The sequence below is a fragment of the Sus scrofa genome, chromosome 1, assembly GCF_054392235.1.
Source record: "Sus scrofa isolate SSC_HxYL_T2T_F1_AM1 chromosome 1, Sscrofa_HxYL_maternal_Yorkshire_Landrace_v2.0, whole genome shotgun sequence".
NCBI lineage: Eukaryota > Metazoa > Chordata > Mammalia > Artiodactyla > Suidae > Sus > Sus scrofa.
Genome location: NC_139383.1, coordinates 114,543,208 through 114,566,865, shown reverse-complemented (window position 1 = coordinate 114,566,865; position 23,658 = coordinate 114,543,208). Strand labels below are relative to the sequence as shown.

The window sequence follows — 23,658 nt, the reverse complement described above, 5'->3', positions numbered from 1 at the left end:
CTGAAAACATGAGACAAGGAGGAGAAACTCTAAATATATAGTTAACTGTTGTATTATCAGTATGAGTGGAGAGAATCAATGGTATAAAGAATCCTAAAGGACTAAATAATCCCCAGCTCTACTCCAGGAGTGTGTGTTTGTGACAGTGACATTCAGAGTGTAGAGAGCCCTAGCCTGCCCCAACTGGTGAGAGGGGGAGAAAAAAGAGCCCCTGCTTCTGACACTTGATGCACAGAAAATGCTCTTCACTCACTACTTTCAAGAAATGATACAGTTCTAATCTTAACTTTTGAAACTACAGATCACAAAATCTTTTAGAGATCCTAGCTCTGGAAGATCCCTTCATGAGGTCATCTAACCAAACCTCTACTTTAAGGCAGGTGAGATAAAACTGTTTTAAATTTTACTTTAATAGATGAAGTAGTTGAGGTTCAGAGAGGACAATTAAGAGCCTGAGTCAGGCAGTGAAACGATTTTTGTCTGTAAATTAAAAACCCACTCAGCATCCAATTCCCCATGCTTGCCCTTGCCCCCATTATAAAACTGTAAATAACGTTGTTTTAATATTCCAGGTCTAAACTTTGAAGAACCCACAACCCAAAAGAGGAAAGATGACTGAATCAAAAGGGAATGCAGAATAATGAAAAACTGAGGTAGCTAAACACCTGGAGGAAACGCTAGGATTGATCAAAGATCCCATCAAATGTGGCTTTCTCCCCAGGTTAAGGAGGCTGAACCGCAAAGAAACCACGGGGCAGCCGAGGAGACGACGCCTTTTGGGGCCCTGTGTCGCGCTGCAGTATGATCAGCTATAAGGCCGGGCGAGGCAGCTGCCGCTTGGCGCCCGAGCGGAGGCACCGCGTGGCAAGGCCGGCGGCGACAACGCAGGGCGGTTGGCTCCGGGAGGGTCGGCCGGGCGCGCCGAGGCGGCGCGGCTACCGCGAGGAGCGCGCTCCAAGCCCGACTTGTTGGAAGATCTCGTGGCGCTCGGTCGGCGACAGAGATAGCGGCGCCGCAAGAGCGCACGAGGGCACGCCCACCGCAGGCCAAAGGGCTGCAGTTACAGTGGCCCGCCAGGGGACAGGGACGCCCCCCCGGCCAGCGAAACAGGCTCGGCCTCCGCCGCCGAGCCGGTCCGGACCGCGCGCAGCGAAAATAATGGAGATGTAGCCAGCGGAGGCTCGTATAGCGAGATCCAAATCCAAGACTCTATGTCGGCGTGGATGGAGGGCTGGCGGCAGAGGGACAGGGGCTTTAATCGCGACAGAAGCCCTGTAGGTGGTTCAGACTTTTTCTTTTGCCCTCAGGGGTCGAGCATCCGAGGTTAAACTGCCTGCGACTCACATGTCAGTGCAGCAGTTTCCCTGAGACTTCAGCGGCGGGAGGCCGAGCACCTGTGCTCCGTGCCTCTTGTAGGGACAGCTGTGCGCATCCCTCGGGCCCACAGACCGCACCATCTGACCTGCCAGGAACGAAATCTGAGCCTCGGAATTTGAAGGGCCCCGCGCACGTTCCTTCTCGGATAAATCTCCTAGGAAAGGATCGTTATTCTCCACTCAGAGATTATTTAGAGAGATGTCCTGGACGGGATAGGTAAACATATGACAGCCCAAGGAAGACATGTAAAACTTTAAATTGTAGACACTTAAGCACCAACTGTCTGGAGCCCTGAAGGGGGGAAAAATTATCCATCATCAGAAACTGCCAGGGCTGCTGGCATTTTCTAAATCAGAGGATGTATTAACCAGAGTGTGGGAAGTTTTCTGAACACAGAATTCATATTTCTGAAGCTCGTGAAGGGAGTGCTTCAACTCTCTTTCTGGTTGTTGTATCTTAGATCCCTAATTCCTTGGTTTTAACCACCAAGAAGAATTCCTTATAAGCAAGTTATTAAAAGCATTTACATTAAATATTACTGGATGGGAAATATTTCGTTTCCCATGCTCATTGTATCATATTCACTATGAACATCTCTGTGATCCAGAATGTTTGATATCAGACAGGCTTTCACAAGAACCCAAGCAGGTGTTAAAGGGCCCCACAGCACCTTGCGCTTGTGCAAACAAAGGGAATCCAAGGATGCTGCTGATGAATACGAAGTAAGGAAAGACACCCTTTTTCCCCCTTATTTTTAAGCTACTCTCTTAACCCAAAGAAACATTCTTTCTTTGACCATAAGATGAAGATTATTTAATTGATAACTTTGAGGGCCTTGTTCCTCTGTCACTCTTGAAGTTTTTTTGGTGGGGGGGGGCTGTTTGGGGGGAGGGTTTTTTGGGGGGAGAGGGCTAAGTGGAAAGGGAGAAGGAAAAGAAATTTGTTACTGGCTTTATCGAACCCTGTTAGGTTCCGTTTCTAACATGATGTGGAATGGAGAAGTTGCAATAAGTACATGATGGGAAAATAAGGTCTGTTAGAAAAATGTTAGGAAATAGGAATTTAGTGCCCTGGAGAAAAAAAAGGTCAAGAAAACCTTTAGTTTCTGTGCCTTTTAGATAGATAAAATACCAACCTACGAAGAAGAGATAGGGGTGGAATATATTTCCCCAGGCACCTATCTATCCAAAACTTTACTTGCATTATCTCATTGAATTGTTTCCACAACTTGAGAAAAAGGGTATGAGTTTTAATCCAATCCTTTTACAGAGCAGAAACCTGTAGAGAGCCCAAAGCAAATTGCCTGAGGGCTTTTATAACTAGATAGGAGCAGAATTAGAATTGACTAAGGAAGGGGTAAAGAAGAACTTGAGAATTAGTGTTTTTAATCTTGATTAGTTACAGAGGAAAAATGGGAAATTAATTACTTTCTGGGAGGATCTTTAGATTAGTGGGGGGAAATGATATTAAGAAAGACAAGTCCAAGTGAATTTTTCTTATTTCCTATTAGTGGCTTCAAGAAAGGTGTGACAGGGAGTTCCTATCGTGGCACAGCAGAAACGAATCCGACTGGGAACCATGAGGTTGCGGGTTCGATCCCTGGCCTCGCTCGCTGGGTTAAGGATCTGGCGTTGCCATGAGCTGTGGTATAGGTTACAGACTCGGCTTGGATTTAGCGTTGCTGTGGCTCTGGCCTAGACAGGCAGCAACAGCTCTGATTCGACCCCTATCCTGGGAAAGGCAAGGGTTCTAGTGTTTGAATGTACCAAGACTCTGGGAAGAGGGCAGATAACTATAAAAGCAAGCTGTGAAGGTCTGAGCAGGTGGAGGAGAATGATTATGAAAAGCTTAGAGCAAGGTACCTCCACATCATAACCTCCATATGCCATGGGTACAGCCCTAAATAAAACAAAACAAAAATAGTGTGACAATTTGGGACAACCAACAACCAAATGGTGCCCAAATTCATTTGCTAATGTTCTTTTCAACTGATAGATTTACTAGCAATAATTAGGCACATGTCGTGTCCTTATTCTTCAGGAAATTTCTGTTATTTGAGGAGAAAAGCTTTAGACTCCTTCCAATTTAAGAACAATTGGATTTTAGTTGGCAAATAGACAATTTATCTGTATGATTGAATTTAAAAGGCTTGGAAAGGGTCCTAAGGGTCCAAAGAGAATAAAAACTGAGAATAAGCATGGCTCTTGAATCGGACAACTCTAGCTGTGAGTTTGAGCTGTGCTAGTTATGGCTAGCTGTGTGACCACAGGCAACTTTCTTAACCTCTCTGGGCTTCAGCATCCTCATCTCTAAAATGAGGCAAATTAACCTTTGCAAGGTTATTGTGCAGATAAAATAAAATATTATGGGGGAAAGCTTTTAACACGATGCCTGGTATATAGTAGATGCTCAAAAGTGTTAGTGTAGCTTAATGTGATTAAAGCATGTGAGAGCAGATTTTGAGAGGGTGGGAAAGCGCACCAGACGTGGGACTGGAAAAAGGAAGTGCCACCAACTTGAGCTCAATTTTGCCTGGAGCTGCCTCTGGGGGAAAGGCAAGGGTTCTGGTGTTTGAATGTACCAAGACTCTGGGAAGAGGGCAGATGACTACAAAAGCAAGCTGTGAAGGTCTGAGAAGGTGGAGGAGAATGATTATGAAAAGCTTAGAGCAAGGTACCTCCACATCATAAATCTTCTTGATCTTGAGATCAAACAGTACTTTCAGAAACTGCAAGAAATGAAGGCTGAGACAAAATGCCACCATGTAATTTTTAAGCCAGTTAGTAATGATGGCATAGGACAAAAATGTTTGTATTCTTACTTAAACCTTGAACTGCTAAGGGAATTTATTCTTCAATTTTTTAATAGAGATATTTCAACCATTTTTTTTAAATTATACCCAATTTTTGCCTAGTTATTATTTACTACTGCTCTGCCAAAGGGAGAGAAAAGTTATTACTTTGGGGCTTGTATTTGAATATGATTGTGAAATTCTGCTTTAAAAAAATAGTATAAAACAATTCATCAATATGGTTTCCTCTGATGTTTTCTGCCAGGTAAAAATCTAGATTAATTCTAGAGATTTTTCTTTTAAAATAATGGTTTCTTTTCTAATTATGAAAGTAACACCTGCTCTTTGGAGACAACTTAGTTTATGTATGAAATGAGAGAATCAGCTATAAAGGAGAAAGCAAGCAATTTATTCCCACCAATAGGAGTTAACCACTGTTGATATTTTGGTGTTCTCCTTCCAGGCTTTTTACCTTTCCTTTTTATTTATTTTTTTAAGCTAGGCTTGAACCTATGTGTCTAAAATTTCGCATTCTACTTTTTATACTTATTTTTCCTTCATGCCACTAAAATTCATTCGTTACTTCTTTTTTTGGCTGATTTTCTTTCGTTCTTCTTATTATTTTTACTGAAGTTTAGTTGATTTACAATGCTGTATTAGCTTCAGGTGTATAGCAAAGTGGTTCAGTTATATATGTTCTTTTTCGGATTCTTTTCCCTTTTAGGTTATTACCAGATATTGAGTATAGTTCCCTGTATTATACAGTGGGTCCTTGTTGTTTATCTATTTTTAGTGTGTATATGTTAATCCCAAACTCCTAATTTACTTCATTTTCAATGACTGCTAATTTTGCATCTTACCAGAATAACATACTTCTCTTGTGGAATGTTTGTAGATTCTGCTTTTTGCTATTGTAAATTATGCTAAAATGAAAATCTGTGTGCATAAATCTTTGAGTTGAAGATTATTTTGTAGGATAGACTTCTATAATTAGAACTACTAGATCCAGATATACATAAATCTTTTTTAAGGCTCTTAAAATATATGATCAAATTGATTTTTAGGAGGAGTTGCAGCAATTTTCAGTCTTAGCAGCAATATCTGAGGAATGCTGCTTTCTCCTAGTGTCCCTAGTAATGATTCATATCATTGCCAAAAAAATCTTTTCTAATTTGATAGGTTAAAAAAAAGGTCTTGTTGTTTTAGTTCTATTTATTTAGGACTACTGTCATTAAACAGTTTTTTTCAGATGTTCATTAGCCATTTTCTCTTTTGTGAGTTACCTACTAATGTCCTTTGCCCATTATTCTATTGAGTACTTAATGTTTTTATAATCTATTTATATAAACCCTTTATATCAGTTTTTTTGTAATTGTAGCAAATAGTTTCTTCCTCCATTTTACTCTTTGCCTTTTAATTTTGTTCAAATTTTTGATGTACAAAATTTAACATTTTTATTTAGATAAATGTATCAAGCATTTCTTGATTGTTTCCTTTGTTTTCTGTACCTATGCAGAAAATCAGATCACCAATTTTTTTCTACTTCTATTTTTATAGAAGTTTTATAGAGGGTTTTTTTAACATTTAATTCTTTATTGCTTCTGTAATTTATTGTGCTGTGAGGTGAGAATATGATGTTTTCCCCTAAATATCAGGCAATGTTTCCAATACCATCAATTCAACATCCATTCCTTCCCCCATTGATTCACTGTGCCTCTGAGTCAAAGACCTCTTTTGATTGATACAATTACAGAGATGCTAGTCATAATGGAGGAATAAACTGCCTGTACTGCCCAGACATCAACCAATCAGAACAGATACCAGGCATCATAAGCATCAGGTTTGGCCAGTGAGTGTATCCCAGCTGAAGACCAGCCCTGCAAATATGACCTGAGAAACTCCTATGTGAACAAAAACAACTGAAAGTTTCCTTTCAAAGAAAGATCTTGTTTAACTGATCTTGTTTAACATGTTTAAGTGAAGACTTTTCTGTGAGTGAGTTTCATTTGGGATACTTGCAGTTTTAACCAACCCCACTGTGTTCATTCAACAAATATTATTAGTTAAGCCTCTACTATGGGCAGGTGCTATTTTAGAATCCCCCCTCCCCTCCCCCACCAATATTGCCAAAAAATGCCACTTAACACAGGGAAATTCATAAGTTGTAGTATCAATTTTGTTTTTTTTAAATGCCAGATCTTTCTCCCTCCATTAAAATAACTGTCACTGTTCTCTGAGATACACTCCTGGTCAGCTCTCTCTTCTAATATGACACAAATCACCTCTGCCAGTAATTCAGTTAGCTTATTTGAAAAGTTCATAAACTTGGACTTTCCTTTGCCCAGCTGTTCCATAATTTGCTCCTTAAAAAATTATTGCATGCCACTTTTGAAGTGGCTTCATTTTTCATTTCTGGATTTTCTTTTTCATGATAACCATACCAGAAGAACATCCCAATTTTACAATATACCTTTCCTCTTGCTTTAAAACAATTTAAATCACTTCTAGAGAAACTGATGAATAAATTTTATTTTAATCAAGCTTTCTGTGCAATTATGTTACTGAATTTTCTTAAATCAAGGGAGAGAATCAGATTTTGTGATTTTGCCAGGTATAACACACAATGTCTATACTATTTTACTGTACATGTATTAGAGAGCAATAGGACTATTATTGCTGTGAAAGAAGACTTGCTGATTTACAAGTCCACCCAGAGTAGACAAGGAGGTGAGGAGATCAGGATCCAGCTAGGATCTGACAGCTAGGATGAGGTGCTTCCTGGAGGGTTTGGCCAAAGGTCTGACTTTGTGTAGGCGGTCAGAGCAGAGTAATCCATCACTAGACAGAACCAGGGGTGAGGAATTCAGGGGGCATTAAGGACCACAGAGTCTGACACGTGAATGCCAACCATGAGGCTGCTAATAGGGCAAGAATCTCCCAGAAAGGACTGGACAGAATCAGGCAGCCCTCACATGGGACATGGGTGAGAAACAGAATCCCAGAGTGTCTGAGTACAGACCCAAAATAAGTTAAAAAAAAAAAAAAATACTGATGGGATCAAGTAAACAAAGTAAACCAAATTAAGTTTTCTGACACTAGGTAGCATGGTGATACAAGATAAAATTTTACTTTAGAAGAAAGTCAGGCATTTTACACTTCTTACCATCCTAGTTGTGACAATAACACCAGGATGGGTCCCTGATATGGCGTTTTTATGGAGTGTAGACTTTCCTGTGTCCCGAAGTGTCTGTAGGACTGGACTCCTGCCATTCTCTGAAAACTTAACCTGCTCTTGTCAGAGACTGAGCCCTTTCCCAACGCCTATTCCAAAAATAGCATGTCAGCTACAGTCAAGACACAGCCACTTGCCTCTTTCTAATCATCCCCTTGAACATCAAAATGTCCTCTTCCTCAGACGATGTTCCTTTGGAGTTAAATGCTGGCCTTGATTCAACCCGAGTTTACCATTCTTCCATCAACACCGTGGTTCAGACTTCTACTTACTTCCATTCTCAAAAGAGAAAGCTGCCAAGAAGGGGGTTAGAACCCTAATGGGGGAAAAAAAATGTTTTCAAGCATTCCCAGCAATGGTGGATTTGTGTTGATATACAGTATAATCAGCCCCTAGTGCCTTTCTGGATGGCTGGGCCCACTAATTTGTACCAGTTTCCGACCCCTTTTAACAACCTAGTGCCACTTATGTGAACACACCATATCATCTCTACAGAATACGGTGTGGCATTTGTAGTCCCACAGACTTAGACTGTGGAAGGACTATTATTTTGCTCTGTTCTAAACAATGTAATATGGCATTTTACTCTTAAGCTGCTTTAACATCTTGTTGACTTTGAGCTTGTGGTTCACCATGAACCCTGGGTCTTTCTCACAAGGACAGCTGTGAAGTTTCATTCCTCAGATCTTGTACTTGTGTGATTTTTCAATACTTATTCAATTATTTTTAAAAACTATGACTTTGTTTCTGATCAATAAGATAATATATGCTTACTGTAGAAAAACTAGACAACATAGAAAAGCATAAAGAAGCAAATAAAAATAAGTCATTATCCATCTGCCCAGAGCTACCTTGTTAACATTCTGATATACTGTATTTCCTTTTAGCATCTTTACTTTGCATAACATCTTTTAACATTTGTAAACATACTGGATATATTATTTTGTAGCTTACTTTTTTACTTAATAATATATCATGTTACTAAATATTCACCTAAAAAATGACTGTATTTGTTTAGAATTTTAGACCAAAAAATTCCACTTCTAGGAATTTACCTAATAAATAACTATTGTATAGCAAACACTTAGCAACAAAGAAACTTACTGCAGTTTTATTTTAAGAAGGAAAAATTGGAAAAATGCAAAAATATCCAAAAACATAGAATAAATATTCATCTATACAATGAAATGCCACACAGCTTTTAATTATTTTTAAAAGAATATCCTGTAAAATGGAAAACTTTCATGGAGGATTCCTAAGAGGAAAAGGAAATTATAAGGCTGTGTGTATAGCATGATTTAATTTTTAAATAATATGTAACTATATTTTAAAAAATTAGATGGCATGACATATATTACAACAAAAAGTTATAATGGCTACACTGGTTGATGGAATTCTGGGTGATTTTATAGTTTTGTTTAATTATGAGACTATTTTTTACAATATCCAATAATGTGTATATATTATACATATAATAATAAAAATAAATCTGTATTCATTATTTTAATACATAATATTTTACCATTTCAAGATATTATAATTTAGTTAATTCCCTCAAGCTTGGCCATATAGGAAGTTGGTAATTGAATAATGCCACATCAAAGTTATAGATATCACCTCCACCTCTGGAGGTGAAGGAGGGTGAAGGCATGGGGAGAAGGATCCATAAAGGATTTCCACTCAGAGTTCCCTGGTGGCCTAGCAGGTTAAGGATCCAGCTTTGTCAGTGCTATGGTGCAGATTCATTCCCTGGCACAGGAACTTCCACATGCCAGCGGTATAGCCAAATATATAAATAAAGGGGTTCAACTCTGTTGAACATGATTTATTTATTTATCATCAGAAGAAGAATGGATGTTGGGAACATGGATGTTCACTGCATTAATCTAATGCTTTTTGTATCTTTTTAAATACTTCATAATAAATTTTTAAAATAATACAATAAAAATTCATATGGTACTCTCTCTATATTTATACATACATATATATACACATATATATTTGATTATTTCTTTGAAATGATTTGCTAAAAACAGAACCACTAGGTATAAATGGGAGAATATATTTAAAGCTTTTGATAAATATTGCTGTATTGTCATCCAGGAAGCCTAAAATAATTTATACTTTCACCATAAGCATGCATGTGCTTGTTTCACCTTGCCAACAATGCCATTATTTTTTTTTAATCTTTTCAAAACGAGGCAAAACATGTTATCTTCCTATTGTATTAATCTGAATTCCTTTGATTAAAAGTGAAGAAAACATTTTCATCTTCACTGGTCACCTGTCTTCTTTTCCCTATATTGCTTTGTCCATTTTTCGTTTGGTTAAGCATCTATTTATTACTACTCTTTATATATTAAGAATATTTCTCACAGCTGGTAATCTGCTTTGCGTTTGTGCTTACAGTGTTTTGATGTTTGGAAGTTTTCACTTTTTACACAAAGCAAATTATGTAAAATTTTCTTGCGTGATTTTTTTTTCCTTTACCTGAATGTTTAGAATGGCTATATCTTCTATAAAGCCAAATATACATTTACCTACAATGATTTCTAGTTGTTTTATGTTTTACACTTAACTCTATGCTATCCATGAGTATGGTATAAAGACCTAACTATGTTTTTGGCAAAATAACTGGATTATAATATTTTAGTTACCCTCCCCTTTTTAAAAATAATACGTATTTTCCTCACTGGTGTGAAATGCTTTTATCAATCACTACCTACTAGAGTCTATCTCTTGGCTTTGTGTTCTGTACACACACCTGTCTCCTTTTAGAGAGCTCATATCCTGCTACTTTATTTATTCCACCTTTATAATGTATTTCAGTATCCTACAGATCAATTCCCCTTCACAATGCTTCTTTTCCAAGTCTCCTGGGTTAAATTTCAATTTCAGATATTTCAGACAAAATTTCAAATCATTTTGTCAAGTTCTAAAATTTTCTATTGAGCTTTCTGTTTGGAGTAGCATTAAATGTATATGTGACTTTGGGAGTAATAGGAATCTTTACAATACTTATCCTTCCAGTTTAGAAATATGCTATAACTCTATTTATTCCATTTTCACAAACTGCTTTTCAGCTAAGCTTTATAATTTCCTTCTTATGTGTCCTACAAGTTTATTATAAAATTTATTCCTGGGTATAAAGGAAACTTTAGTATGTTATAAAAATGGCATTTCTATAAATATTAGAAAAATACCTAAGCATCAAGGTAAGGGAAAAGCATGTATCCATCTCATACCATTCACAAAGGCAAAACTCAAATGGATTAAATATTAATTAATTTTTTTTTGGCCTCTCTCAGAACATGCAGAAGTTCCTGGGCCAGAGATTAAACCCACACTGTAGCAGTGACAATGCCAGATCCTTTAACCACCAGGCTACCAGGGAACTCCAAACTATTTTTTTAATCTTAAAAAGGAGAAGGAAAGGATACTAGAAGGAAAATATATGAAGAAATATCCTAACCTGATTATAGGGAAGATTTTTTTATAACACAACACTAACACTAACATCAGAAGCCAAAAATTAGGAAAAAAATGGAATAAAATTTAAAACTATAATGTTTCAAATTTTTTTAATTTTAAAACTATAGTAAAATACACTAAAAACAATAGTAAATAACAAACTGGAACCATTATCTTTAATATTGAAAGTAATCCCACAAATCAGAAAGATAAAGACGAAACAGGACAAAAAAATGCAATAATGAAAAAAGAAAAAAAATAATTGATAGGCATTTGAAAGATGATGATTTTACTTATAAAGAAATACCATTAAAACTACAATGAAGTACTATTTTTCTTTTATTATCTCATTATTAAGTTTTTTTAAATCATGATAAGAGGCAGTGGTAGGCAAATTTACGAAAAAATAGGCATTTCCAGGCACTGCCAATAATTATGAATTGACGCTGCCTTTTTGAGGACAAATGGTGATATTTAACAAAATGTAACGTGTGACCACATGTTGATCTACCAAGTCCATTTTCAAGAATTGTAATTAGGAACTGTTCCCAAATACGTACAAAGATGTTTATCACAGCACTGTCTGTGTACTCACTTGCAGCGCTGCTTTTCATTTTGAAGAATGAGAATAATAGCAAAGATGACCTCAGTCAAAAGAGAAGTCAATTCAGGTGAATTCTCAACAGAGGAGTGACAAACTGGACTTCAATATTAAACCATCTTTGCTTTTTCAAAGAATCCCCATCTGGCAAATATTATTCATTCACTATATTACTGGATTAAATATGCTGCTATTTTAATTAGTAAACTTTTTCACCTATACCTAAAACTGAGCTTTGTTATTATTTTAAAACTCATTTTAATAGAAAATAAAGATGACGTTCATTCTGGTAATTTTACTTTGTTAGTTTTTCTTCTAGTTCAGCCTTTTAAGAAGGCAAAGTTTATTGTTTGGTTGGTTGGTTAGATTTAGAGGTAAAACAGCACTGTGCTTAGCAAATAAAAAAAAAAAAATTATGTTTTCCAGCTTCTCTTTTACCTAAGTGACTAAATTCAAGCATATGAATTAAAAGTGAAAGTTTGTGGGAACTTCCGGGAAGGCTTTTTAATGGAAACTAAAGTAGTGGGAGGCATACTCATTTTTCCTTTTTTCTTCTTCCTCTTGTCTAGAATGTGAATGTCCAGCTGTCATCTTGGACCATGAAGTAATCTTGAGAATGGATAGCAAAAATGGTGGAACAAAAAAATAGAAGGAGCCCAAGTCTTTGGTGACTGCAGAGATGTTGCAGGAAAGGGGACCTCTTCCAGGGCCTGAGAATGGGCTCTTGTCTAACACTCAGAAATGAATTGTCCCAGGAGACACATGTGCTGACAAAGCAAAATATTTTATTGGGAGGAGGCCCTGGGTGGAGAGCAGTAGGATAAGGGAACCCAGGAGATCTGCTTTACCATGTGGTTGGGCTTGCAGTCCCAGGTTTTATGGTAATGGGATTAGTTTCCAGGTTGTCTCTGGCCAGTCATCTTGTTTGGGCCATATTTGGTCTGACTCAGAGTCCTTCCTGATGGCTTGAGCATTTCTCAGCCAAATGGATTCCAATAAGGATTCTGGGAGGTTGGTCATCTCCTCCCTCTTTTTGGCCCCTCCCAATTCTCCTGGTTAATCTTCAGGGCAGCACCATGTTCCTTAGCAGGGCCTCCTGGTGGAAGACAGCTCATGAAAGCAGCTATTATTATGCCTGGCCAAGGTGGGCAGTTTCTGTCAATGGTCCCCTAATAGAGATGTATGTCTTTATAGTTTTTAATGTGTGAAGTGTTGCATTTTTGTTTGGCTTTCTAAAGCATTAACTATCTCTCACAGTTCTCTGTCATCTGGAAACTTGACAGGCATGTCTTCTGTGGCCCAATTTAATTTTTATTCCTCCAGGTTAATCCATTATATTACACCCTTTTGATATAATCATTTAACTAACTATGAATTTCACTAGCTATATACTTATCCAATATTTCTGTGTATTTTCCACCAAGATGGAAAGATACTCTAAACTGTCTTGCTTAAGTAAAGGGCTTAAATTTGTTAAATCCTCCACATCAACTGTGGTATAATAAGGAATTAATCTGATCTTTGTCCCAGGTTCCCTGCAGGGAGCTCCAAAAGCCTTTGGAATTTCCTGAACAATAAAAGCATCCTTGTTATGCTAATGAGGTGAACCCAGTAGGTTTCCAGATAGCTTTGGGGACAAGGGCTGGACACCAAAAGGACTAACCACATGATTGGCCTTTTTTGTGCTTTTGGGTTTTCCTCTTTAGTAAGTAAATTGCTTTCCAAATAAGGAGACTCTTCTAACACATGTTATCCTTATTTAATTTAAGAAGATAGCATTATATGAAAAAGAGTAGGTATGATTTGTATGGTCAGTGGAGTATGTTGTTATGTCCTACATCTATTTTTAAGAAGGACCAAGGTATCACTTAGAAAAGTACAGCCTACAAGAGAAAAGGGTGGAGTCATACCATCTTGGTCCAAGGACTAATGGCTGTTGTGTGAGGGAAAGAGCTATTTCAAAAAGAGTTGATGGTATTGTCCTTTCATTCACCATTCCCAACCAAAGATTTCTGTCAAGTTGCCAAGGAATAAAGATGGTAACCAAAAATCTAAATAAGCTTTACAGAATGGTGGTGTTTGCGGAAGAGGTAACTATTGGTCCTCAATGGATGCACTGAGAATAACATAGGAAGGAGCAGAGAACATCCCAGGGGTTAAGACTTTATAACAGGAGATGCTGACCCATGTCCCCGACCATGTCCATCAGATCAGTCCACTTCTGAGCAGTATACTGAAGACAGAGAACTGCTGGGCCAGCCCCCAGAGTCATAGAAAAATAAAAAGCAAATGCCACATGGAAGCTGGTGGGATAGCATCTGTAACACAGGTGAATTCTCCTGAAAGTGAGGAATATGACATTTTGAAGGGTCCCTGCAATTCTTCCAGTCCCACAGGAAGAGGATGAGCTGGGGAAACAATGAGAACCAGGGAAACAGGTTGTAGTCATTAAGAGATTCTAAAACAGTTTGGCTTCTTTCTAGCCAAGCTACTGTACAAATGAATCCAGCTACTTCAATCTCAATCAGTCAAGGGTGCCTACAACTACTCAAAGGACATACTCCTTTTCTGAACATGTAAAGGACCATCATTATTCCAAAGTCAATTCAAGGAAACACACATGCCAATCATCAACTGACTGACTGATCTCCCTTTTTTTTTTTTTTTTTTTTTCTCGTTTGCAAGGTCTAAACTTTTCATACAAGATTGCAAATGATTAAGTCAAAGCTCTGTTGACATCCAGGAATTGACTGCAGGGCCCCCCAGTGAAACATACTACCCAAGGACATGAACTTGAAGGCAAACTGAAGTCTAACCAGCAGACAAGAAATGGTAAGCACTGACTGACTAATGGCAGCTATAAATTCTCTCTCACCTTTGAGAATTTCCTTAGACCCTGGCCTCTTAGCCCCATCTACATGGTATTAGAATTCTTTATAATTCTCATCTCCTCTCTCAGGCCTTACATTGAGGGCAGGTTCCAGAATGGAATGTCTTTATATCCCCTTTCAGGTGAAGAGCCCAAACTGTTTACAGCCAACATACTATAGCATACTTTGGTTTGCTTGCCATATATCAGAGCTTGGCTATATTTACCGGAGATCATCACACATCTCTCTGACACAGCCAGAAAAAAGTATCAGTCAAATCACTTTATATGGACCAAATATCCAAATCAAATCATAGTGTTCTTTTCACTTTTCAACTATTTCCTTTGTGGCTGTGGCTTTTGTTAAATTAAATTGAAAAATGCACATCAGAGACTTCCTTGGTGATAGTAAATGAATGTGAGAGCTTCTGCCAATAGCGATCGTTATTACATTTACTTTTATAGAGGGTGAGAGATCACTGCAGGGTGGTGCCTTTATTGGGATACCTACACAATAAATTTCTATTTGACTTTATTTCTGTATCATTCAGCCAGTTAGACTTAACGGTTCAAGGTCTCCAGAGCTCCTCTAGAGCTGGGCATTCTGGTCACCAGGATTTCACAGCCCAGCATGCCTCCTGTCTTCCCCTCCCCTTATCTAGACCCTACTTATCCTCCAAGGCCTATTTCTGCCTCCACTCACATGAAACCCCCCTTCCCACTCCTCCAGGTTACACTAGGCTGCCCCCTCCCTGAACTCAGGCTCACACAGTGTATCTCCTAATAGTTCTCTAATTGTTCTGTCATGTTGGTGTTGTCTCCCCAGATGGATCATAAACTTTCTGGTACCTCCGCTTCCCGTCCCAGCACAATGTGGGACTTCCTTTAGTGCCCAACAAATATTTGTCAATTGACCGGTTCATTCAGAAACCATAGTACAAAGTTGGGATGGAGGAAGAATGAAAAGCAGTGGGCAGATCTCAGGAATGGTCAAATTTCAACTAAATCTGCATCTTTGTGCTTCTTTAAGACAGAGCACCCCAGTCTTTGGCACCTTGGTCCACTGAGCCTCAGATTTCCGGGTATTATTGTTTATTTGGCTTTCCTGGGATGTAACTTTGGGAAGACGGATTAGAGCGTGCTCTTAATACACTCCACAGCCTATTGATTTTATATGTCATCAATGTATATTGTATGTCTACACTATTACCGGGAGAAGCAGGAGGTGCGTGTGGTTATGGCACCGCTGCCGCCCGTCATCCCATGCTGTGCCCTATGGGAAGCCACTGATTCTTACACTTGGAGCTGGGACAATGCAACTTAATCAGACTGACAGGAAACAGGCAGCAATTACAGTGTGCTGCTACATCTGCTGGGTTCCACTTCACTGAAGGAAGAGTTATCTCAATTTTAATGTACATCCCTTTTTCATGTTTCATTTAACCTCTGCTGTATTATTAAACACATCAAAATATAATGACACTCGTTAAAGAAGAAAAAGAGGACAGTTGGGATATTTGGGACTGTATCTCCTATCTTTGTAACTTAATTGTATCATTTTTGCTTCTCTTCAACATCTCCCCCTGGTGAATAACTAATTCAGTATATAGGTATTTAAATAGCAAGCTGGGAACTGACTGTTTAAACACCTACATCAACATGGAGTTCAGCTACAATGAAATGTCCCTTAATCATTTGTCTGTTTTTACTAGAAGTGTTTCTCGTTTCAAAAACATTCTTCTGCAATGTGTCAAAATAGCTAGTTTACCATTATTGCAGTGCACATCGACTGCTTTAAAAGCAGCTCAATGAAATTCCCCAGGAATGTATTTGTAATATGACTCAGGAGACCTTTAGAACTCAACCTAGCAGGTTTCTAGAGCGCTGGCCCACCCTAAAACAGCGAGAGCCCCATCAGCCCGAGAGCCTGCTGACCTGAGATGCAGGACCCATTAAACCGTTCATTTCTGCAAGATGAATGTGATGCTACACCAGGTGGAGCCTCTCATCTGGAGGTTTGGGGTTTTTTTCTTTCCACTTTGATTCTCCCATTCCCATCTTTCTTTGAGCTCCAGTTTTATAAGTGCATCTGAAGTATTTAGTAAATCTTCCTGAGAATTGTGTCCATCAGAGATTAACTGTGACCTCCAAATGTAGGCATTTCCTTTGCATAAGTTTCCAGAGAAGTAATACAGATAAGATACTGGATTTCCACTTAAACTCTTAAAAAAGTATCTGGCCAGGAAGAAACCGCAGGATGTTGGTGGGGGGTGGGGGTTGTGAGTGTTGGAGAAATGGAGAAAAATGGTAACAGATAACATCTATATAAATAGATGTTTAGGCCCTAAATGCCAGAGCCCAATTTTTAAAAATTTAGTTTTATTTTCTCTAGAGAATAACACACAGGTTGCTGTGAACTGGGATGACACATGACAGAAAGCAATACAAGAAAGAATATATTTTCAGTGAGTAAACTAGCTAAGGACCTGATTTTGTCTCTGTGGATATTGTCTCTATGAAGATGCAGGTTCTATCCCTGGCCTTGCCCAGCAAGTTAAGGATCCAGTGTTGCTGCAAGCTGCAGCATAGGTCAAAGATTCAGCTCAGGTACAGTGCTGCTGTGCCTGTGGCTCAGGCTATACCTGCTGCTCTGATTCAACCCCTGGGCCAGGGAACTTCCATAGACAGCAAGTGTGGCTGTTAAAAAAAAAAAAAAAAAAAAAAAAAAAAAAAGGAAGCCAAAGCTCAAACAGGTCCCTATCAGTGTTGTGGAACTAATTACAGGGCATGCTCTAAGGCTTATGTACATAGCTGGGTGAACTAGAAAGAGCTGTGGCCTCTGAGTATCTGCTTTGGACTAAAATTATTGAACCAGGAGTACCAAAATAGGCCTCCAGCACCCATTCTGTCTATCGTTCTTTCTCCTGCCATGTGGTTGCAAATAGGTTAAGCAGTATTCCTGGGTAAAAGAGTTTAATGAAAGCAACACTATTTAACTCTTGCTTTATTTATGTGCTCATTATGGGACCATAATCATCATGAAAAAGACAAAATTAATATCATTAATAGAGAAGGGGACCTGAGCTTTGAGCAATGACTGCAACTAGCCATGTGGACTGTACCCAGATCTCCAGGCCCAAAGTACTTGCAAATGTGATTGCAAAGCCAATAGCAAATGGCTGTGGAAAATAATGGAGAAGAAGAGAGATACCTAGGCAATACAAGGAAATACTGTCCTGTCTTTCAAAAAAAGGAGGCAGGGGGAGAAAAAAGACAAATTTCAGGAACTATTAGATTGGTGAGTTTAATGCTAATCTTCATTAATACTTTCTAATTAAGTATTAATAGTTGATTTGAAGAGAAGAATAATTTTGAGGAAAAGTGATCACTGGGAGCTATATATATTACATAGGTTCACTAAGAACAAGTAAATCCAAGAATGAGATGCCACTTCATATCTATTAGAATGGCCAAAATATGAAAACATTAACAATAGCAAATGCTGGCAAAGACATAGACAGCAATTCTCATACAATGTTAGTGGGAATGCAAAATGGTGCCGCCAATTTGGAAAACAGTCTGGTGGATCCTAACAAAATCATATATATTCTTACCATATAATCTAGCAATTATGCTCCTTGGTATTTATCCACAGGAATTGAAAACTTACGTCCACACAAAAACCTGTATCTGGATGTTTACAGAAGCTTTATTCATAAGTGCCAAACTTTGGAAGCAACCAAGATGCCCAAGAGTAGGTGAATGGATAAGTAATCTCTGGTACATCCAGACAATGAAGTTTTATTCAGCATTAATAAGAAATGAGCTATGAAAGGACATGGCCTTGAAAGGACATAGAGGAAACTTAAGTGCATATGATTATGTGAAAGATGCCAATCTGAAAAGACTACTATTGTATGATTCCAACTCTATGACATCCTGGAAAAGGCAAAACTATGAAGACAAGAAAAAGATGAGTGGTTTTCAGGGATGGAGGAATAGAACACAGATGGTTTGGGGGGCAATGGAATTACTCTGTATAATACCATAATGGGGATACATGTCATTATAGATTTTTCCAGACTCACAGGATGCACACCAAGAGTGGACTCTAATGTAAACACAGACCTGGAGTGGTTATGATGTGTCAATGTGTGCTCACTGACAGTCACAAATGTTACCACTCTAGTGGGGGATGTTGATAATGGGAGAGGCTGTGCATGTTCCCCTAACTCTCTGTACCTTCTTCTCAGTTTTACTTGAACCTAAAACTGCTCTAAAAAAAGAAAAAGAAATGAAAGAAGGATGGAGGAGGTATAACAGAGAGAGGGAAGAAGGAGAGGAAACAGGTTAAAAGAGAGGGAGAGGAGGAAAGAAAGGAAGAAGAGGAAGTCTTAGCTTTTCTTGGCTCTCTGATTTTTTTGTTCGTTTTCTTCTGCTTAATTTTTACCTTCAATTTGTACATTTTCCAAGCTGTGTGCATATAACATCCCTTTGTTTTAGTTCTCTATTCTCGGTACGCTACCCCCTCCATCCTCATGCAACCTAATAACCTACAGAATCACACTAGACTCCCTGTTGCGCAGGGAATGATTTTTCAAGAATCCAAGGCTCAGAAGAAACAAAACAATGCACAAAAACAGCCAAAAAGATGCATGAGGAAACCAAAGGTGAGAAATTAGGAAAAGTTTAAAAGAATTTGGGGAGAACAGATATTTGAAGGAAGTTGTGCTAAATTAGGAGACAAGGTTGTAGCAAATGGTTGTGGGTACCACATGAGAGCTAGTGATTGCTCTTACATCCCCAATGGAACTTACTTTATTACTTTGTATTCTTTTCCCAGTTTATTATTATTACTCTGACTCACGAATAGTAACTAGGAGAAGGTCACTTTCATCTCCAATTTCTTTGACTCCATAATAGTAAGAACAAGAGCTACTGCTTAGACAGCATTTATTACATGTCAGGCACTACTTGACATATACCAATGAAGTCAAGCCTCACAATCACCTGGTCAGCTCAATGCTCTTGAAATCCAGAAACTGTGCGTGTAACCCCAGCACTGCACTGCCTACACCCTGCTATGCTGCATGGGAGAAACAGTGCTGCTTGTCCTTGAACCTTGCACAGATGCACAGGACATAACTTCCACCTAGCCAATGAAGAACAAACTTGCCTCTTTTGACAACTACTGGTCAAGAAAAGATCTCCACAACACTGCTTTGTGTCTTAAAATGATTATTAATTGAAAACTATTACATATAGACTCAATATCATAAAACTGAGTATTTGAGATTAAGATTGTACCAATTTGCTAAGACTCCCAAAATGAAGACTGTATAGCTTTAAGCACAGAAACTTATTTGGAGGTGGGAAGTCTGAGATCAGAGGGTAATGCAGGGTTGGCTTCTTCTAAGGCCTCTCTCCTTGGCTTGCAGATGGCTGTCTTCTCCCTGTCTCTTAACTTAGTCTTTTCTCCATATGTGTCTGAAGCCTAATCTTTTCTCCAAGGATACCATCATGATGATCTCATTTAAATTTAACCACCTCTTTAAAGACCCAACCTCCAAATATGGTCACATTCTGAGATGCTAATGGGTAGGACTTCAACATATGAATTGGGAGGGAGATGAGGAGCAAAATTCAATCCATACAAAGGTGTCTGGGGTAAATGGATTCATTTTCTCTTCCTTGCATCAGAATTTAGACACTTTATCTGCACCTTGGAGAGAACATGTGCTAGAATCATAGCCCTTCATGCCACTGTTATTTTTATTACCTTTGGTGAGCAGTCACTGCCCTTGTTTCACACCTGGTGTTTGGTAAGGAGCCCACCATAGTTCCCAAAGTAGATCATACGCCCATTACATCATTGTATGGTAAATGTCTACTAGTATAAGGAGACTCACTTTATTTTATTTTTATTTTTTATTTTTGCTTTTGAGAGCTGCAGTCATGGCATATGGAAGATCCCAGGCTAGAGATCAAATCAGGGGTAGAGATCAAATCAGATCTATAGCTGCCCTACACCACAGCCACAGCAAGGCGGGATCAGAGCCACATCTTTGACCTACACCAGAGCTCATGACAATGCTGCATCCCCAACCCACTGAGTGAGGCAAGGGATTGAACCCACATCCTCATGGATACTAGCTGGAGTTGTTTCCTCTATGCCACAATGGAAACTCCCAAGGATACTCACTTAAGAGTCTTTCGGTTTAATGTTAACTATAAGCTCTAACCAGATCCTAAGGTCTATCACTATGAGAAAGTCATATGTTGGAGGACACTCCTTTATCAGAAATTAAAATAATTTTGATTTACTCCTTTATTATTTTTACACTGTCTTTGGCTAGTCACTAACTGAGACATTTTTGCAGGGGATACAATCTAAGAATAACATGGTGCTTTTCAAATTACAGCAGCACTAACAGAGGACACTCAAGTGTTCAGACAATTCTAACTTAAAGAATACACGAGTAACAGTTTCCCCCAAAAATGTTTACTAAAAAGTAAGCTGGGGAAGGAGATCCTGTTGTGGCTCAGTGATATAAGAACCTGACTGGTATCATGAGGAATTGGGTTCAATCTCTGGCCTCACTCAGTGGGTTAAAGATCTGGTGTTGCCCTGAGCTGTGGTGTGGGTTGTAGACATGGCTCTGATCCTGCATTGCTATGACTGTGGTGTGGGCCAGCAGCTGTAACTTCAATTCAACCCCTACCCTGGGAACCTCCATATGCCACAGGTATGGCCCTAAAAAAAAAAAAAGCAAAAGAAAGAAACAAACAAAAACCCTACCAAATCTTGTGATTTGCAATAAACATTACATATTCTTGAATTTTATAAAATACAAAAAATAACTGGTCTTTAATAAGGAGCAGTTGGGATGCACTGACTTACTAAAAGCGTGAAAGAAGATATGACTTGAAAAGGTAAATCTATTCAAAGGAACTGAAGCCCCCTTGATTGGATTACTATAATGATTCATATAGTAATACATAAAATTTTGATATGTTAATAACTGTGAAATTATAAAAAGGATTAAAAATAAATTGACTTAAAATCCAAAAACTGCTAAAAAATATGTAAAGCAAACAGAAAAAACACTTAAAAAAGTAAGTATTCTACAAAGGCAATGAAGCACACTATATGAAAAGTTGGCAAAGAAACCTTAAAAAAAAAAAAAAAGGCAAAACAATTGGCAAAGTCAAGTCATTTTTAAAAGGTGAAAAAAAAAAAAAAAAAAAAAAAAAAAGTCAGGGAGTTCCCGTCGTGGCTCAGTGGTTAATGAATTCGACTAGGAACCATGAGGTTGCGGGTTCCATCACTGGTCTTGCTCAGCGGGTTAAGGATCCGGCATTGCTGTGAGCTGTGGCCTAGGTTGCAGACGCGGCTTGGATCCCGCGTTGCTGTGGCTCTGGCAAAGGCCAGCAGCTACAGTTCTGATTAGACCTCTAGCCTGGGAACCTCCATATGCCGCGGGAGCGGCCCTAGAAATGGCAAAAAGACAAAAAAAAAAAAAAAAAAATCAGTACTAACTGAATGAATACATGTCTGAAATACAGAAATTTGACTCCTAATAATGAAATATATTTTATCAATATTAGATATTTTATAAGAAAATTAAACCACCCTATGTTTATTAGCACTCTACACAGACTATTCCTTGAAATACTACTATGAAAACAGAATGAAATGAAAACCAATCAACTAAAACTTTACAGAATCTGTTTAAACCATTCCATTCAATATGAATTGCTATAAAAACAGTTAAAAGAAAGTATTTTTACTAAATATCTAAGTTCAGCAGTTTGATCACAGAGAAAATCCATTTGGGGCATTTTGATCTAAGATGAAAAGAAAAGAGAGAGACCTTTCCTGTCCAGTTCACACTAACATTTCTTCAGCATTCTCTTCTGGTCATCTCAACCCTAAGCCTAATTCTCTGATCCTTTCCCTCTTGACACTCTTGTGGCCCCAAGAATCACAGAGTCTGAATTTTATTCCAAAACAGAAGTCCAGTGGCTTGGACTTGGATTTGTGTTGATTATAAAATATTTTTATATAACCACTTGACACTCACTAGGATAGCCATAATCAAAAAGACACATAACAAGTATAAGGATGTGGAGAAACTGGAACTCTTATTCAATGTTGGTAGGAAATGTAAAATGGTGCAGCCAGTTCATAAAAGAGTTTGAAAATTTCTCAAAATCTTAAACATGGAATTATCATTTCATTCAACCATTACACTCCTAAATATATACCCAAAGGAACTGAAAACATATGTCCACACAAAAAGTTGTACATGAATTTTTATAGCAGCATTATTCACTATAGCCTCAAGTGGAAACAACCCAAATGTCCAACTAATGAATGGGTAAACAAAATGCGGTAAATCCCTATGATGGAATTTTACTCAGCTATAAAAAGGAATGATATACTGATCCATGATACAGTATAGAGAAAACCTGAAAACAATACACTCTGTGAAAGAAGTTGGTTACAGTGTATGATTCCATTTATAAGGAATGTCCAGAATAGGCAAAGCCTAAAAGATAGGGAGTAGATTAATCTTTGCCAGAGACTAAGGGCAGAGGGAATGAGGAGTAACTGTTAATGGGCACAGGGTTTCTTTTGGGGTCATTCAGAAAGTGTTGTAAAATTAAATAGTGGTAATGGTTGCAAAACTCTGAATATATTAGATACCATTGAATTGGAAACTTTAAAGTGATTAATTTTATATGTAAACTATATTTCAATAATTCTGACATATATATACATATATGACTATTTCATTCATATTCAAGTTTAGGAATTAAGATGTATTTACATTTATAATTTGATGGAAATGAGAATATACTATTCATCCTATTCTGTAACATGACTTTTCATTCCACTCAAAAAGATATCTTCCGTATTTTTCCTAGTTGGCGAATTTACATGTATATATGTTTATATATATGTATTTATATATATAAAATATCTTTTTAAATACCTCTACAGTATACCACTGTGTAATCCTACCATGATTACTTAAACATTTAAATCATTCATGTTTCAGTATTGCAACTACACAGTAAAGGGTACACACGTGTGAATATACACACACACACATGCACACATATGTATTTGTGCACTTCTCTGATTATCTGTTGAAGAAAAATATCCTAGATAAATTTCCATAAGTGAGATTTGCCATTGTTGTTACTGTTCAGTAATACACTGTATTTGTTGGTTTCATTTTTCTTTTCACTTTTGACCCTCTTCACCCATTTCTTTCACTCCCTACCCATTGCCTGTGGGAATTACCAAT

General features: G+C 38.0%; 1 protein-coding gene and 1 long non-coding RNA gene across 8 annotated transcripts in view; one reads left to right on the top strand and one right to left on the bottom strand.

Moving 5' to 3' along the window:
* The window catches only part of LOC146406306 (uncharacterized), a 419,026-nt gene that overhangs the window by 281,718 nt on the left and 113,650 nt on the right, over positions 1–23,658 (bottom strand). The window contains exon 3 of one of the 4 annotated variants that reach the window (XR_014809196.1): positions 7,538–7,716. The exons of the other annotated variants lie outside the window; for them this stretch is intronic. This is a non-coding gene — a long non-coding RNA (uncharacterized LOC146406306). The remainder of the gene's footprint in view (positions 1–7,537; positions 7,717–23,658) is intronic. 4 annotated transcript variants of the gene reach the window in all.
* LOC146406307 (uncharacterized) lies at positions 194–16,829 on the top strand. Of its 4 annotated transcripts, XR_014809183.1 has the most exons (5): positions 714–1,274; positions 2,000–2,099; positions 12,042–12,616; positions 14,158–14,304; positions 15,376–16,829. XR_014809183.1 is itself a non-coding variant. In XM_084966929.1 (2 exons), exon 2 carries the CDS (start codon positions 802–804, stop codon positions 1,168–1,170), a length of 369 nt encoding a protein of 122 aa, XP_084823055.1. In that variant the 5' UTR covers positions 194–380; positions 573–801; the 3' UTR covers positions 1,171–5,117. The 4 variants fall into 4 exon arrangements, 1 of the variants encoding a protein (XP_084823055.1); XR_014809185.1 differs by lacking the exons at positions 12,042–12,616; positions 14,158–14,304; positions 15,376–16,829 and adding an exon at positions 5,922–6,152; XM_084966929.1 differs by lacking the exons at positions 12,042–12,616; positions 14,158–14,304; positions 15,376–16,829 and adding an exon at positions 194–380 and having other exon boundaries at positions 573–5,117.